The sequence below is a fragment of the Falco rusticolus genome, chromosome 20 (genome assembly GCF_015220075.1).
Source record: "Falco rusticolus isolate bFalRus1 chromosome 20, bFalRus1.pri, whole genome shotgun sequence".
In the NCBI taxonomy this organism is placed as follows: Eukaryota; Metazoa; Chordata; class Aves; order Falconiformes; family Falconidae; genus Falco; species Falco rusticolus.
Window position 1 is genome coordinate 23,117 of NC_051206.1, and position 17,687 is coordinate 40,803.

Genomic DNA, 17,687 nt, shown 5'->3' on the forward strand with positions numbered 1-17,687 from the left:
TCCTGCTCTTTCTTGAAGCTTCAGGCTCAGCTACGCTGGGAGTGGGGCAGGAAACACTGCTGCCATGGTGCAGGGTGCGGTGCCCTCTTTGCACTGTGACAATGATCCTCCCGGTCATTAGAAAAAGCACTTGCATCCATGGGGATTACTAAACCCCTTGTACAAATCAGACATGCTGAACTGACCTTATTTACCAGAAAAGCATTCCTATTCTGAGTATCTCAAGGGTACTTCAGGAAAGAATTTTTGTGGCTTCACCAGCCAGAGCCTGGAATCAGCCATAGACGTCACAGCAAACTAAGAAAGCCCCGAACCCCACATGCTCTCTGCAGGGCCTGATGACAGCGTGCCCCTGCACACCGGTGGTTGTGTGGAAAGCTCTTCTTCTGGACCAGCTTTGTCTGGGAACTATTTGCTTGTCCATCTGGCAACAAAGCGCTGGGGCTAGCCCATCACTTAGCAGCTGGCAGGACGCAAGCTCACCAGCCTGATCCCCATAGCCAGGATGCTCTCACCGGGACCAGGAGGACACTTTGTCCAGCAAACAGCTTTGATCTGAGGGTGACCGGTAGCTTTGAGGTCAACTCAGCAGTTTGCAGGTACACAGCAAAAGCTCAAATGGGTGTGGGAGCAAGGAGATGGCCTCTTCCCCCATAGGAGCCATGCTGCTCGTTATTCTCCACATGCAACACAAGCCGAAACAAGAAGCCCAATGCAAAAAAAAAAGACCACAGCAGATCTCTGCAGGAAGCATCACGCTCGTAGGCTCTGATCGTGACCGGGGACTTCAACCACCCAGATATCTGCTAGAAAAGAGGCGCAGCAGACTGCAAGCAGCCCGGGAAACTACTGGAGCACGTTGAGGACAACTTCCTAGTAGAGACGATGGAGAGCCCGACCAGAGGAGAGGCACTGCTGGACCTGTTGCTCCCTAATGCAGGAGAACTTATGGGAGAAGTCAGGATTGGAGGCAGCCTGGGTGGCCACAACCACATCCTGATGGAATTCTCAGTCTTGAGGGGTAAAGGACGGGTAACAAGTGGAGTCAGGACCCTAAACTTCAGACAGGCAAACTTCTTTTGGCTAATTAGGGTGCTAGTGCATGGATCCCTTGGGAAAGTGCCCTTGGAGACAAAGGAGTGAACAAGAGCCAAGAGATGTTTAAGGATGTTAATATTTATATATATTATATATAAATATATAAACATATATATGTGTGTGTGTGTGTGTGTGTGGATATTTAAGAGGGAAGGGATACCATCCAGAGGGACCTGGACGGGCTAGAAAGGTGGGTCTGTGTAAACCTCATGAAGTTCAACAAGGCCAAGTGCAAGGTTCTGCACCTGGGTTGGAGCAATCCCAGTCAGATACAGGCTGGGGGACAACTGGATTGAGCCCTGTGGAGAGGACTTAGGGGTACTGGTGGATGAAAAACTGACTGCAAGCCAGCAACATGTGCTCACAGCCCAGAAAGCCAAGCATGTCCTGGGCTGTGGCCAAAGAAGTGCGACCAGCAGGTTGAGGGCAGTGACTCTCCCCTCTGCTCCATTCTGGGGAGACCGCAGACTCCATTCTGCAGTGCTGCCTCCAGCTCGGGGACCCCCAACACCAGAAGGACACGGCCCTGTTGGAATGAGTCCAGAGGAGGCCATGAAGATGATCAGGGGGCTGGAGCACCTCTTAAAAGGACAGCCTGGGAGAGTTGGGATTGCTTGGCCTAGAGAAGAGAAGGCTCCAGGGAGACTTTAAAGCAGCTTCCAGTGCCTAAAGGGGGCTTCAGCAAAGATGTGGAGCGGTACTTCATCAGGGAGTATAGTGATAGGATGAGGGGTAATGGTTTTAAACTGAAAGAGGGCAGATTTAGCTTAGGTATTAGGAAGAAATTCTTTACTGTGAGGGCGGTGAGGCACTGGCATGGGCTGCCCAGAGCAGCTGTGGGTGCCCCATCACTGGCAGTGCCCAGGGCCAGGCTGGACGGGGCTGGGGGCAGCCTGGGCTGGTGGGAGGGGTCCCTGCCCACGGTAGTGGGGTTGGAACTAGATGATCTTTAAGGTCCCTTCCAACACACACCATTCTACAAGAAACAATGACTTGGACATGCAACCACAGCTACAATTAAGAAGCCACTGCTGACGCTGCAGTGGGTCGGTCACCGCTCACCTATGATTACAGGGACAATCCAGCTCGATCCAATTAAGAAATTAATTGCCTGGTGGTTTAAGCAGTTTACCCACACAGGCAGGACTTCCTCCTGCCTTCCCACTCTTCTGTACCTCCATACACTGCACTGAACTTCCCCGCCTGGACACCCCACTGCAGCCACAGCCCTTTGGTGACACCGGGGTAGGAAGGGAGGTGAACTTCTCACTGCAGACAGCTTAGAAAAACACATCCAAGAGCGACCACCTCCCAGTGGTGTCATTTGGAGACTGAAGAAGTGATGGGAATGCAGAAGAGGTTACAGATCTTTTGTTCAAACCGCTGACTTGGAGCTGCTGCCTCCAACCACACCAGTTTGAACTCGGTATCTGCCCGCTTGTTCCAGCAGCGAGAGCTGCACGGCCTTTAGAAACAGCTCACCAGGATCCGCCCAGACTGGAGAGCGGCAGGGCGGTCACCTCCCATGAAATCAGCCACGAGGAAAGAAGCAGGTCCTCACAAACAGGTCCCAGCTTCCCCTTCTTACAGAAAAGCATGGCAGTGCCCCAGCATTGGTGTCGGCACCTCAGCTGTGAAGGCGGGCAGGGCAGGGGCACCTTCTTCAAGCCAGAGAGCAAGGCCAAGGCTGGGCAGGCCTTTGGACTTGTGCAGTGCTGCGGTTTTTGCCTTAACTGCAGCAATTTGTTGAATTCATGCTGTTGTTCAGCAGCAGACTGTTGAATTTTCCCTGTACCTGAGCAGGAACACAACCTGCAGCGGGTGCTTTTTCACCGGAATGGGTGAGAAGACCACGGTCACACCTCCACAGCATCTGGGTTTGTTAAAACTTCACACGGCAGCCCAAATTAGAGCCCCCACGCTTGACAAACCAGGGTGCAACCAAATGTATTTGACAGGTGTTCTCTTTAGTTAAAATTGGCTGGCCATCCCCTAGCCAGAGGGTGTTTCCTTCCTGCTCAAAACTTGTTTCTCCTGAAAGGCCCAGTGGCACCACAGCCCTCTTCCATGCCACAAATCACAAGGAAACATTTTCTGAACTTTTATCTTAGGACCTCAGAAGTTCTCGCAGCAACATGGGGCAAGCAGGATGTGTGTCCCGCGCCACTGTTGAGCATGGCAGGAGCCCACAGCACAGAGGCATCATTCCGGAGGCCAGCAAATCACCCTGTGAGGAGAGGACCACCCCCTCCCTGCCACTGTAATGGCTCTGTTTGGGTGACAATAGCTTTAATCTTCCTATTGTTCAGCAAAGCAACAGCTGAGCTTCTGCCCCAACAGATCAGCAGCTCCTATTAAAAACCAGGCAGCGCAGCACGCATCCTGCATGCTCTTCATGCAAAACACATGCATCAGCCACACTAACCCCAGCCCACTGCAGCCACTGCACGCCCCTCTACAGAGGACATGCTCCTCCTCCGCGCAAAGTCAGTCTCTTTACCTGATAAGCTCTGATGAGAGATTGCACTGCGAGATGGTCCTCCACCAGTTTATCTACGTTGGGCTGTGCTTGACCCAGGAACTGCGCTTGGGACAGCACGGAAAGGCTGGTACTCAGTGGAGGGGGGCTTTGGTAAGCAGTGCCTGGAGCAGCTCCAGCATTGGCGTTGCGAAAGAAGATGTCCCATGACTAGGAAAAGGGAAAGAAGAGAGGCAAGAGGGTCATTACCTGTGACTCAAACACATCCTCACTCAAGGTTACTGGGGTCTCAGCAGTATTGCCAAAGCAGGGAGCACAATTCCTGGGGGGCAGAGCTGCCTCCTCCCCCTTGCCCCAGCACCATATAGCTGCTGCCAAAGACACCCACCTGCCTGGGACAGGAGAGCCCTAAAGCTCTCCCACTATTCCAGTTACATCATTATCTTACTTCTCATCCATCTGGATTGTTTCTTTTAGGATGAGACTGTCCCCAGAGCCCCCGCCCCAGGCCCCTGAGCAGCACAGCTCAGGACAGGACATGGGTGACACCCCTAGCTTGGCTCTCAAAATCACTACTGTGAGCAACGAGCCCCAGCCTGGTCTTCAGGCTCTTCTTCCCTTTTCTACAGGGCAGGAGACTGCCCTCTGAATACCCCCGATATTTTCTGAAAAAAAATTTTTGCCTTGTAGTCAAATGTACCTCTTCCTCTTTGCCTTTGTCTAAATGGCTTGAGACCCAAGTCCCCGCACAAGCGGTGCTGTACAGCCCTCAGCCAGCAATGGCTTTTTTCTTTTTCTGTCCCCTCTTCAACTTTCCCCCCACCCTTTCAGCAATGCCAATGCCAGCACTATGTGGATACTCCCATGCCAGCTCTCCTGTGCCCTTAGCGAGGCAGGCATCACCTCTGCTGCTGTTCCCCTCTGCAGATGTGTATTTCCAGGTGTTAAGACAACAAAGCAAAAACTCCCTAAAAAGCCCTCAACAGACTTGATGTAACTTTGTGGGATTTACCCAGCCCTGCCTGAAGAGCTCACAAATGTCCCAGGCCAAACTCAAGGCAATCCATCTACTTGGAGAGGCAGCAACGGACCTGGGGCAGGGGAGAGACCAGCACAGCAAGGTCCAGGCCAGGGCCTCCATCACACTGTCACCCCTGCCTGCTTCCTACACGCTACTGACCGACAGCAAAGGACAGGGCCAAGGTGGAGCCGCATCTGCGTGCCCACACGTACCGAGGTGCCAGCTACAGCAAAGCCCGTCAGATCTGTGCGCTGGTTTCAGCCCGAGGGTCTCTCCACTGACTGGGAGCAAGAGCCCAGCACTCAGTTAGTTCCCTGCGCACCCTCAAACCTTGTGCCTGCGGGGAGCACCCAACCCAACCTCAGCAACGCAGCGCCAGGCACAGTGCTGCCCAGCCAACCCCAGCACATTTCAACCAAGTCAAAAAGAGCCGCGAGAGCAGCTCTAGTGGTGCTTTGGGGCAAAAAAAGCAGCTTTGCACCCTGGTAGCAGGGTGGAGGGGACTGAGAACCTGATCTTCGCCAAAGGAACACCCGCTCTCCCCTTTTGCTGGAGCTCCTCCAGCTGCAGCACCCATCACATGCCCCAGGAAGCTATTTACAGCCTGGACCTACCCAGACGCCCCATGACACGGCTGTGCAAGGTGAGTAAATTTAGAAACGGGTCACGCTGGAGGAGCATAAATAAAACGTGGAACAATTTGGCACAATAACTGATAAACAACAGCTTCCCCAAAGGAAGAAAAAAAAACAACCCACAAACCAAGAAGCAAAATCAGAAAACACCCAACCTCATTCTGATCGCTGTCTGCTAAAGGAAATTTCGACAGGAAAAGAGGGAGAGCTGCTTTTTGTACAATCTTTACTGCTGGCCACTGGTGGGAGCAGCCCAAGTCCCTCCCTCAGCCTCAGAGCTCAGGGCTGCCCCAGAAGCCTGCCAGCAAGAAGGACGAGCGCCCTGGCGACAGGCTCGGTGCCCTTCAGATGGGGAGGAATCAGGCTAGCTGCTTTGCTCGGTGGTTCAAGGTTGTTTAACAAACTGGAAGATAAAGACAGGCAAGAGAAAGGGAGCACCTGCTAGCCCCAGGAGGGGCCGACAGCAGCGCTGGGGACAGAGCCAGGAGGCAGAGGTGTTGCCTTTATGACCTCCTCCCTGCTGACATTTACTAGCATTAACCTCTTGGAGATGCAGTTTGCTTCTGTTTTGAAAGAAAAAGTTCATTTGAAGCTCTCCAAACAAGGTGCGGCGCCGGCTCAGTCAGCTCAGGCACTTTCGCTAAATGCTTTACTGCCCAACGTAATTACAGAAGTTCCCAGGCTACCTGGCTGCAGGCTTTGCCCCCAGTGAAGGCTGTGGCCCTGGTAAGCGCTATAAAAATGTCAGCTTTCAAGCTGCTGATGCAGTTCTGAATTCAAGAGTATTCAAGGGCCGTCCCAGGGGTTTCTGGTGACCCATGGCGGTGCCTCTGGAGCTCACGTATCCCGTGGGAGAGGCTGAACAGCCCCATCAGCACCATCCTGCTGTATCACGAGAAGGAGATCTTTGCCTTAATCCAGCACGTTATTCCCTCTCTGCCCATGGCAGCCCTGCAAGAACTCCTCCAGCTCCAAGCTCAGATTTTTGAGCACCTCATTGTTACCACTTCACCAAAGCCAGCACCTCCCCAGCGCCCAAGCCTACAGGCAGCTCCCAGGTCTCAGCACGCTGAATACCACCAACCCCAGGTCCCTGCTGTGACCGTCCCGCGGCCACATCCCACCACAGCCACGGCACGAGGCATCAGCCCGGAGCAGCTTTCCCAGCGCTCTTCTGTGCCGCTGCTCCTGCGCCGGCAAAGCCGGGCAGGAGAGCCAGCTGCCCCAGCAAAGCCTGGATAGCTCAGAGGGATTCTGAGCTTGGCTCTGCCAGCGGAGCTCACCCCAGGCTTCTCTGCTGAGAACAGCCCCAGAGCAGCTCTCCAGGAGAAACCAGCACCTTTCACTTCATTTATCAGACTCTGTTCTCGGAGAAGGGCACAGGCTCAGATGTCCCAGCCTCCGCCACAAAGCCAGCTCGGAGGTCGGGCAGGCAGAGGAGGGCGACATCTTCCATCCACTGCAAGCCACCTCGGTGGGCTGGGGGTGCAGCAGGCTGAGATGCGCAGGGGAGACACAGCCCCTGCCTAGAGCCCAGGCTGCACCCCTGCTCCTTCTCCTGATGCTGACTCCAGGGCATGGAAAGCATCAACCAGACCCACTCTGCACGGTCAGCAAGCCAGGCAGCACCTCCTGCTTTACCAGCGAGAAGAGGAGGAACATTCAGAGCTTAGAGGTGGAAGAGGAGGAGCTCAAACCAAATTTACAGCAGGTAGCCCTTGCCGAGCATAGGTGGTCAAGCAGCGATCGATCAGTTCGTGCTCTGCACATCGTCTTGTCCCTTATCAACACCAACAAGGACCTTCGGTTCTCTGAGGCGCTTGCTTTCGAAGATGGGTAACAAAACCCAAATGTTTCAGACTCTCAGGCAACACTCCTACCAGATCCAGGCTTGGACCCTGCCTGCCAGCACGGCTGCGGAGGACGCAGGGAAGGCACCTCCCATGGCCGGGCATGGGGGTCTGGCCTCGCTGAAGACTGCAGGCTCCTGCAGTCGTGGCGGGGTTACACAGCACGGTCTACACACGTTACGGTCATACAGCCACTTTCAATATAAAAATCAAAACAGCGGTGTACTAAGAAGTCCACGTTAAAGACCATTCGATGTACATACCTAAGGGGAGAGCTGTCGCCCTTTACCAAGTTCATCCTACACACTGGGGCTGCCCTGTAGGAAGGCTAAACTCGTCACGGAGGTCTGACTGCAGGTATCACCTATCTGCAGTCAAAGCTCTCCAGCCATCTACCCTGAAGCAAGCAAGTTACTTGGGGTCCTGAGGAGACGGCGTGGGCTGTGCCAAGCGTCGCTAGCAGCCAGCCCCACACCTGAGTTGGCAGCGTGGGGGCAGGAGGGCGGCATCCCCGCTGCCCCGGGAAGCAGTCCCAGGAACGAGCAGCACCGACCCTCTGGCAGCCCACTGGCACTGGCCCCCGCACCCTCACCTCCTCCTTCCCCAGCTCTGCCCACCAGACTCAGAAACTGGAGTTCAGCTGAAGGACTGCATGCAGAAAAAAAACCCAAACCTAAAATAGCGGGGTTTGGTTTGGTTTGGTTTTTTAAATCTTCCCTACTCTAAACAAGCACTGAAGTATATTCTGCAGTTTTAAACACCAGCATCTGCATGCAGGAAGGGAATTCATTTTGCTCAGCTGGGACACTCATGCTGGCTGGAGGTCTCAGGTTTTTGGTGACAACAGCAAAGACACTCCAGCTCTTCCCTGGCTGAAGGTCTCACCCCCATCAGCAGAACGAGGGCGAGGAGCAGCCGCTCCCTCTCTGTGCACGGAACAGGCAAGCGGCAGCCAGGCCCGTGTGACAGCCCAGCTTTTCGGTGAACTCCACCCTTGGATCTGACCCTACATCTGACGGGACGGAAGCCAACGCTTTATCAGTGACAGGGGTGACGCGCTCCACTGCTGCTTCAGCGTCACGCCAGATGGGACGCAGGCCGGCGGGGACTGCTCACGGGCCGAGACCAGGCACAGCTGCAGCACCGATCCCACCACGGCGGCTCAGCGTCCCAGCGGGGACAGGGTGAGCCAGGAAAAAGTGCAGAGGAGAAAGGGGCGAAGCTAGGAGCTGGGAAGGGATCTTGGTGAAGGGGTCACTGGAACGAGGTGGGATCCACCCAGGAGCGATGAGTCACGCATGAGGGCCAAGTACATCAGGGAGCAACAGCAAAGTCCGAGCCAGCTCAGGTATTAACCCCACCAGAAGCTGTGGGACCGGGAGCTGGATTTCACAGGATCACAGAATGGTTTGGGCTCGAAGGGACTTTCCAAGATCACCTAGTCCAATCTCCCTGGCCCAACGCCCTTTCTGCCAAGCAGGGTGCCAGCTTCATTTTGTTCAAAAAGCAGTCCGTAAGACTTGGGTTTTATATTGTCAGTGTCAGGTTCGCTTCCTGGCAATGATACGACCCCATTTCATTTTCATTGACATTTCATTTTCACGTGACACCGATTTTCCTGCTGTCACAAACCATTTCCAGCTGCAGCGGAGGCAAAAATCTTGTCAGCTCCTGCACTGCTCTCTGAGCACTTAAAAATACTTCCAGGGACACCGATTTCCAGGAGTGACTAATACACACTTCACCACAAACACGGGACTGGGGGCCTGGAAATGTGGTGGGAGGTCCACCCTTGTGGGGGCTCAGAACTTGGCTGCACAAGGCCCCCAGGTGACCTGCTCTAGCCATGAAGCCAGATGCCACCTCCAAGACAGCCATGCTGGGGTAGAGGCCCCAAGGCTCCTTCCAACCTAAATTCTCCTATTTCTTCAGCCGAGCATGCACAAGGACTCCCACGCAGCACCGCATGCACTGCCTACCTATAGACAAGCTGACAAAGCTACAGGAGCTACATTAAAGAGGAGACAAGACCAGAAGAGATCCAGAGGTCCAGCCTCAGCACCCAGCCACGGTTCCCTGCCAGCTGCCCTGGTGAGTCCTGATGTTTACTCTCACATCCACTCAGAGCATCATTCAAGACTGAGCAGGGGCTGTAAGATCAAACAGCCAGTATCAAACCACAAAGACTCTTTGCCAGAGACACAACTGTGCCCGTCAGTGGGAGAAGCGTGGTGTAACCCTCACTCATTTTTAAATTAGACTACGTCATTTAGATTCATGGCTTTTAACTCAATATCCTGCCTCTGAAGGACTGCGTTGCACCATGTGCACGTGCTTGGGTAGCTTTCATGTCACTGTTTGGCAAAGGGCACAACCCAAACAAACATACTTCATGTCTTCTGAGTCTGTATTGCTTGGCTCAGCTACCTGTTTGCCTTGAAAGAAGCATCAAGACATCCTTGTTTGTGAAAATTTCAGCTTTGATCCTACGGTAAAGCCTTTATAGCACCCTACAGGCTGCGTGTTTTGGGTGCACGGGGTTGGTGCCATTGAAAACATACTCAACGCTGATGCAAGCATTGGGGCATGAGATTCCTTCCTCACCCCTGACTGCTCATTTAACCATCGCGTCCTGGTTCGCAGGCTGCTCGTGTGCTGCTGCACAAAGAAAACGCCTGCTCTACATCAGGACATGTATGAAACTGTCTTAAAAATCCCCTGGGTAATGTTGAGACTTAGTCACTGGAACATTTTCCTTGTGAAACACTGGGAATGGGGAAAAACAGAGATGGCTTTCAGAAATTCTCTTCCCAGCTGAGCCCTCACCTGCGGGACTCTACATTGAAGAGTTGCCCTCCACCGCGCTGGGGGAGCTTCACTAATTCCGATCAAGACAGACCTCTGCAAGTACTGCCCACAGCCAGGCTGGTTCCCCAGTTTTAAGTTCAGGAGCTGCTGGTGGGAATTCCTCTGGCCTCCAGACCCAGTCCCCTCCCTAGGCTGCAGATCACCCGTCTGGCTTTACACACACAAGCTCAAAGCACAAGCTTAGCTACGGCCCGTCTACCCCGACATGTAACACCACCCACGCCTGAAGCAAAAAGGAAACTAGTCAAGGTGTGAAAAATACCCTCCCTGCACCCCCCACCCCATCCTCTGCTCCAGAATAAACTCTCCTGATGAGCCATCAGAGCTGGACAAAAAAAAAAAAAAAAAAAAAACAAAAAAACCAAAAAAGCACTGGGAGCTCATTAAAGGTGGATTCCCAGCAGAAGGCACTCCTTGTATCTGCTTGTGATCCAGGATGCTGCCCACGTCCCACAAGCCCTCGGTGTTCCCTCTTGAACGGAGAAGCTCCTCTTGGCTCTTGCTCAAGGAATCGCTTAGGTTTCTTTCCACCAAAGCAGGCAAAAGGATCATCCACAACCATCCAGCCCCTCCAGCTGAATTCAGTCCTCCTTGGGATGCGTGCACTTACCCGAACCCCCTGCTCAGACACACACACACAGATGTGAGGGTGATCTCCTGGCGAGGTTGCTCCTTACCTTATGTACACTTTTGGGGTTTTCCAGCCAAGCATAATACATTTCCTCCACATAGTTTGAACTAGTCCCACTCAAAAATGGCTCGGCAGCCACCGGTGCGCTGTAGCACCTGATCTGCTGAAACGTCCTGGGTGCTGCCGGCCTGTGTTGGGAAATTGTCTTTACAGTCTGCGAGGCCGTCAACGGCCTCAGCTTTGCTGCACAAGTCCTTAAGTTAAGCATGTTTGTCCTGTCGCCTCACACAAGTTCCTGTTGGGACAGAAGGGAAAAGTGGCTTAGAAATTATTGCAAGAGAGCACAGAACAGAGACACACGCACCCTTCCACCCGCCGTCAACCCTGAGCACGAGCAACTGAGTTTAGGATTAATTTTTAATACAGATTAATCCATCCACACCCGCCCCACCCCAGTGAAGTCCCCAACAGCTGAGAAACAGTTTCTGCTCAAGACAGTCGGCACAACCAGGTCTGCCTCCTCCATCGCTCCTGGCATGGCACCGTCATCTCCCCTGACAGTTAAAGCAGATTTGCTTGCTGGGGCATCCAACACCGGTCTCAAACAAGCCACTGCACGTCAAAACCACCTGCACCTTTTTATATCAGCACCTTTGTACAAAATAAGGCATGTTGGATGGTGAAACACAGCCCGGATTAAGTGTAAGGTATCAGGTTCCCCCAGCGCTTCCCTCTTGAGCTCCTGGCCAGCAACATCTACTTCTTTTTCACTAATGAATCCATGAAGTATTCTTTGACTTCTTTTGATTTTTTGATTCTTCGTCTGAGAATCCTCTTTTTGTTTGCTTTAAACCAGAAAATCCTCTCAGATTTCAGCAGGAGCTGGACACTTTAGCCCTTCAACTTCCCATTCGCAGGGACATCATACGAGTTTGAAGAGAAGCACTTTAAAGCACTATGCCCAGAAAGGCACTGGAAAAAAATTGTTACCAGCTGGATCTTAATGTCACGTTTTCTGTCACATCCAGCTCATCAAATCTAGCAGGGCGTGCTCCTCCAGGTCTGCGCAAGACAGAGGACAACTCCTATCACGTCGACCCAGCACAGAAGCTTTTTCTCTCACCCAGGTAGAAGGTCTTGGCTTCGATTCTTGCTGCGTTACTCACCCCGTGACCACTCTGCTTGGCCGAGGTTTTCTTCTCACCGGTTTGCATTATATGCATCAGTATAAAGCGGGGAAGAAACTGTATATGGGGAAGAAACTGTCTATGCAAAGCAGAGGTACGGTGGTACAAAGCACTTGGGATGTGGGCTCCACGACAGACCACTTCATCGCTTCTCCTTACAAGTTCAGACCCAAGAAGGTCAATGCAGCTGAAAGACCCAGAAAGGGGCTCTCCCCCTGCCCAGAGAACCCAGAGAAGCAACCCGGAGCTGGCAAGGGACCTTCTCAGAGGTCCCCCCCTGCAACGTCCACTTTGTAGCTCTTGGTGAGGTGCAGCCCTGCATGGACAGGGAGGCCTGAGGTTAACCACGCTCCTCCTTACGCACATGCAACCAGCAGCCACAGCTCAAGAGAAAGCACTGAGGCAAGATCACCTCAAGGGAAGCGCTGGCGCTTGGAGCCAGCTCTTCTTGCAGCTGCCCTTTCCACCCAGCGACTTCTGCCAGAGGCAGGACCCGAGGCTGGACGTGACCCAGCTGGCCAGTTTCCATAACCCCAACCAGTTTAACAAGCAGCAGCCCAATGTCGAAGCAGCTACCGTGTGTTCACCAGATTAAAATGAAGTTTCATGGCAGACTAGAGAAAAAAAACACACCTTTGTGACTGGCGTTTCATCAGCCAGGCTGCCAGGTTTGCCTTGCTGAATCTAGTTCGGGCGACCTGACACAGCAGCAGCTACGCTTCCTGCTTCAAAACATAAGGTTTTGGTCCAAAGAGCCTGAAGAAGACCCGGGATCACTCTAATTCAGCCAAGGTGTTATACAGATTCACCCAAGGGAAAAAAGGAAGCCCACTTGCCCTTTCTGCCCTGCCTGCTCAATTCTGCCCGCAGGCAAACCAGGCCCGTAACAGGCAAGAGAAGGCAGGCAGGCGCAGGACAGCAAGCGCGGCAGCACGAGACGTTTTCCCAGCTTACCCTCCTCAGAGTTAAGCAGCAAAACACAAACAGATATTTTAGGGAGTCGACTGAACTGGGCATCAGCACACAGGCACGTAGGTGGCCCCTCCAGCTTCGGTGTCTGGTTTCGTACCGCCGCTCGCAGCGTCCCGGTGACCTCTCTGGAGAACGGGGGGCTCCGGCCAGGGAATCACCCGGACCAGCTGAACCAGAGGGGCCTCTGGCAGAAGGGGCTGGCTGGCTGCAGGCGCGGGAGCCCGTGCCGTGAGGCAGAGCAGGGGAAGCCCGGAGCAGGGGCGCTTCCCGGGTAATGCAAGGCGCAGCCGGGAGCCAGGGCGTAGGAAAGCGAGCCCGGTTACCGGCGCAGGGCCCGCTGGCGACCGCACACACAGCTACAGCCGCAGCAGGACTGAGCAGGGGAAGCCCGGGCGTGCAGGCCGGGCCCTCGTGGCCGCAGTCGGATCACAACCCAGATTTCATCGAGAGATCAAACAACAGGACCGTTCCAACCGGTGAACGGCTGGGAGCGGCACTGAGCAGATTAAGGTGCTAAATGCGGCCCCCGGCGGGCGGCACCCCCGGCACCTGCCCGACGTACCGAGGAGCTGCGCTCGGGTCTGCCTTAGCACAACAAACGCAGCGCCAGAGCAAGCGGCTGGGCCGGCGCGGGGCCGCGGCTGGCGGCCGAGCCGCTCCAGCACCGGGCGCCCCCGGGCCGGGGCCGCCGCTGCCCCTCTGGGGAGGCAGCACCGCCGACCCCGGCAGCGCCGGCACCCCGAGGCCGCCCCGAGAGGCCCCGCAGGTGGGGACGCCCGCACCGGGCGGGACCGGGCACCCCGAGCACAGGGCGGGGGGGAGGGGGAAAGCAACACGTAGAGGCGGGAAAGGGGCGCGTGACGCCCCGCCACCGCGCGCGGCCCGCGCTGCCGGGCCCGGGCCCGCCAATCAGCGCCCGCCGCCGCCGCCCAGGCTTGGCGCCCCCGCCGCCTATAGGAGCGGTGCGAAGCGCCGAGCCGCCGTCCCATTGGCCGCTCCGGGCTGCCCGTCTAGCGGCAGGCCCGCCTCTTCCCCCCGCCCCGAGGCGCCCGGGCGGCGGCGCCAAGGACACCGGGGAGCGGCCGCGGTCCCCCGCGCCCGCCGCCCGGCGCCCGCCGGCCCCGGCCCGGCCCGCCCCCCGCCAGGGCCGGCCCGGCCCGGCCCGGCCCCGACACGCCGCCCGGCCCGCCCGCGGCACCCACCGGCACGTCCGTGCGCCCCGCTCGTTGTCCCGGCTCTGACAGCGGGCCCCGGCCGCCGCCCCGCCCGCTCCTGCGTCACCGCCCGCCCCGCCCCGCCCCCGAGCGCGCCCGGTGCGCATGCGCCGCCGCGGGCCGGGCCAGGAGGAAGCCCGGGGGCGGCGGGGGCGGGGCCGCTCTCGCACCGGGCCTCGGCGCTGGGGGCGGTGACCCCGGTACGGCCCAGGGACTGCCGCCACAGCCCGGGGACCCCCAGTTTTGCCCGGGGACCCCGGTACGGCCTGGGGACACCCGCCATAACCTGAGGACTCCCAGTATGGGCCCAGGAACCCCCAGTATGGCCCGGGGACCCCCAGTTTGCCCGGGGACCCCGGTACGGCCTGGGGACACCCACCGTAGCCTGAGGACCCCCACTATGGCCCGGGGACCCCCGCCAGAGCCTGCAGAGCCCCACCGTGCTGGGAAGGACCCCGTGGCATGGAGGACTTCAGGCCTTCCAGGGCATCCCCGCGTGGCGGACCTTGCCCCGCGGGGCACCGGGGAGCCGGCCAGGCGCAGGCAGGGCTGGGCGGGTGGGGGGTGCCCCGGGGGTTCAGGGGCTCCTGGCAATTTCCTGCCAGCTGAGTCATAGCCACGCCAGCCCTGCGCCGAGGAGCCACGCAGCCGGGCAGCACTTTCGGGAAGTGAAACGGGCACCAGGAAAACACCTCAACAGCCCACGGCCACACAAGCCCAGCCATGCACATCCCTGGCCCGGCCGGCATGGCGCAACCGCCAGCACCCTGGCAGGATGCGTCCTGCAGAGTGGGGTGTACGGCAGCACGGTGACAAGGAATGGCCTCAAGGGCATGGCGTCCCCAAAAGCCACGTCCCCAGAGTGGCATGGGTCGGCACAAGGGACCAAGGGGACAGCAGGGTCCTGTGCCATCTGATACTGGGGTGGTAGGGACAGGAGGTGTGGCAGAGCCCTGCCAGTGCAGGATGAAGCTGTGGGGAAATTGTGGAATGGCAGCGCTTGCACCACTGGCCCTTCTGGGGCAGCCGCGGTCCCCAGTATGACGAGGGTGGACATCATCGTGGCCCCCGTGGGATGGGGCTGGTACAGTCCCTGCTGGGTCAGCCTGGCCGCCAAGGGCCAGCACACAAGCACCAGCCCCACACCTTGACCCCAGACATCCCCCCTGCTCTGCCCCACATGCCAACCCTGAAGCATCACCCCTGCTCTGCCCCACACCATCCCTGGAGCATCGCCCCTGCTCTGCCCCACATGCCAACCCTGGAGCATCGCCCCTGCTCTGCCCCACATGCCAACCCTGAAGCATCGCCCCTGCTCTGCCCCACATGCCAACCCTGGAGCATCGCCCCTGCTCTGCCCCACACCATCCCTGGAGCATCGCTCCTGCTCTGCCCCACATGCCAACCCTGGAGCATCGCCCCTGCTCTGCCCCACATGCCAACCCTGGAGCATCACCCCTGCTCTGCCCCACATGCCAACCCTGAAGCATCGCCCCTGCTCTGCCCCACACCATCCCTGGAGCATCGCCCCTGCTCTGCCCCACATGCCAACCCTGGAGCATCGCCCCTGCTCTGCCCCACATGCCAACCCTGAAGCATCGCCCCTGCTCTGCCCCACACCATCCCTGGAGCATCGCCCCTGCTCTGCCCCACATGCCAACCCTGGAGCATCGCCCCTGCTCTGCCCCACATGCCAACCATGGAGCATCCCCCCCTGCTCTGCCCCACATGCCAACCCTGGAGCATCGCCCCTGCTCTGCCCCACATGCCAACCCTGGAGCATCGCCCCTGCTCTGCCCCACACCATCCCTGGAGCATCGCCCCTGCTCTGCCCCACATGCCAACCCTGGAGCATCGCCCCTGCTCTGCCCCACACCCAGCCCCTCACTCAGCCCCACAGCACTGCGTGGGGGAAGCCAGCCCCCCAGCCCTCCCAGTCTCACCAGAGGAACTGGGCAATCCCAGGCATTGCGAAAGGTGGAAATCCCGCCCTGACGGCATTTCCTTCCAGAGGCTCTTGAAAACGCACCACGCCAAGGCTGGGCTCAGAGAGCACCCAAGCGACACTGCAGGCAGGACAGGCGGAGGCAGGCAGCCAAGTGCCGCGGCACTCAACAGGTACCAGCAGGTCTCTGCCCAGGGTTTTGCAGTCAGCACTGGAGATGGCGTTCGTGCCCGATTTGGACACGCTGGAGAGCAGCAGGTAAGTGTGGCCATGCCAAAGGGGACAGTGGGGACACAATGCCATCCTGGTGCCATGATGGCCCTGGCTTCACCATCTCCCTTTGCCTTTCAGCCTGAACGAGGAGACATTTTATGGCCCCAACGGCCTCTGCCCACAGAAGGTAACACTGGAGTGGTGGGAACGGTGAGACCCCTGCGATGGGGAAGCTGGGCTCTCACCCCACATCCCCTTTCCTCCCCAGAAATCCCGCCTGGACTTGGAGGCAACATCACCCGGAGTGGACATCCAGGTGATGGTGACCAAGGCACAACCTGCTAAGACCTTTCGCCAGGCTGCCGTCCTTGTGGTGGCCGTGACCAAGCTCCTGAAGCAGCCAATGCACAAGGACTTTGCCGACAGTGACCTTGGGGCCTTCCTGGATGATATTTTTGGTATGGGGGAATGGTGTCAGGGGTATCACCCCAGCCGAGGGATGCTCTTGGACTGGAGAGCACTGGCATCTTCCTGACCACCCCCCTCTCCACAGAGCCCGTCTCCTTCCAGCAGATCAAGAGCAGCTATGCTGGGGCACCTGTCTACCGCTACACCCGCTCCCAGTCCTTCGACATTTTTGACATCGACCAGAAGTGCTTCGTGCTGGAGTCACCCACCCAGCTGGTGGCCCTGCACCTGCAGGGACCCTCCGCCGGGCGGAAAGGTGAGAGGATATGGTCCTGACCCAACGTCCCCATCCCCAACCCTGGGACCACCCAGGAGCCACCCTACAGCCCAAGGACTACCCGTTAACCCATCCCTTCTCTCTGCAGTGAAGCTCAACATCGCTCTGTACCGTCCCCAGTTATCACAGGGTGGCCCAGGGACCTGGCAGATGCCGGTGGCATTGGGCATCAAGGGCTACCAACTCTACCTCTCATGCGTGATGAGTGGTGCTGAGCCCATGCTGCAGCTGGAGGTGAGTGGGGGCCCCACTTGCTCCATCCCCTATGGGGTTGAGGGCTCCATCGCACCCTGAACCCTGTTTCACCCCCGGGTTGTAGGAAGCCGACATCAAAAGGGACATCGAGAGCGTGGAGCTGACCCGCTTCATCTTCTACCGTGTGGACAGCCTGCCAGAGAAGACAACGCGCTTCGAGTCAGCCGCCTTCCCTGGCTGGTTCATCTGCACATCCCTGCAGCCCCACCAGCCGGTTGGCATCACCAACCAGCCCGACCAGGTCAACATTGCCACCTACAAGCTGATCAGGCACTGAGGAGCCCCACACCCAACCCAACCGGCAGTCACCGGTTTTCAAGCTGTATGTACCGAGTACAACCCCTCCCACCAGGACCCTTGTCCTGCCCACCTATTTCAAGTGAAATAGCAGCTCTAGGCCCCGTGGGCCCGAGCCACCCTAATTTATACGTATTTATTGTGTCCGCCCCTTGCTTTTCATTTGTATGTATTGTGTTGGAAACGCTGGGGTCTTGTTATTGGGAATGGGGCTGTTAGCGATGGAGTTGAAAATAAAAGATTTCCCAGGGAGGCATTGCTCAGCTCGTTCCTTTTG

General features: G+C 57.2%; 2 protein-coding genes and 1 long non-coding RNA gene across 7 annotated transcripts in view; 2 read left to right on the top strand and 1 right to left on the bottom strand.

The window, feature by feature from the left end:
• OGDH (oxoglutarate dehydrogenase) overlaps nt 1-14,032 on the bottom strand; it is a 34,520-nt gene extending 20,488 nt beyond the window's left edge. For 4 of the 5 annotated variants that reach the window (XM_037371581.1, XM_037371579.1, XM_037371582.1 and 1 more), the window contains exons 1-3: nt 13,944-14,032; nt 10,629-10,877; nt 3,599-3,787 (exon numbers count right to left, since the gene is read on the bottom strand). In XM_037371581.1, the coding sequence (XP_037227478.1) occupies nt 3,599-3,787; nt 10,629-10,850 (411 nt within the window). In that variant the 5' untranslated portion in view covers nt 10,851-10,877; nt 13,944-14,032. Of the gene's footprint in view, nt 1-3,598; nt 3,788-10,628; nt 10,878-13,943 lie in introns of those variants that run through there. The other variant, XM_037371585.1, reaches the window with a different exon arrangement.
• On the top strand, nt 6,587-10,304 carry LOC119140335. The gene is made up of 2 exons (XR_005101595.1): nt 6,587-8,431; nt 9,016-10,304. It is a non-coding gene; the product is annotated as an uncharacterized LOC119140335 (long non-coding RNA).
• Nucleotides 14,033-15,906: 1,874 nt separating the features above from the next.
• Nucleotides 15,907-17,653, top strand: LOC119140333 (interleukin-1 receptor antagonist protein-like). Its single transcript, XM_037371588.1, has 6 exons — nt 15,907-16,158; nt 16,252-16,300; nt 16,382-16,571; nt 16,667-16,837; nt 16,947-17,092; nt 17,178-17,653. Exons 1-6 carry the CDS (start codon nt 16,118-16,120, stop codon nt 17,388-17,390), a joined length of 810 nt encoding a protein of 269 aa, XP_037227485.1. The 5' UTR covers nt 15,907-16,117; the 3' UTR covers nt 17,391-17,653.
• Nucleotides 17,654-17,687: the final 34 nt, after the last annotated feature.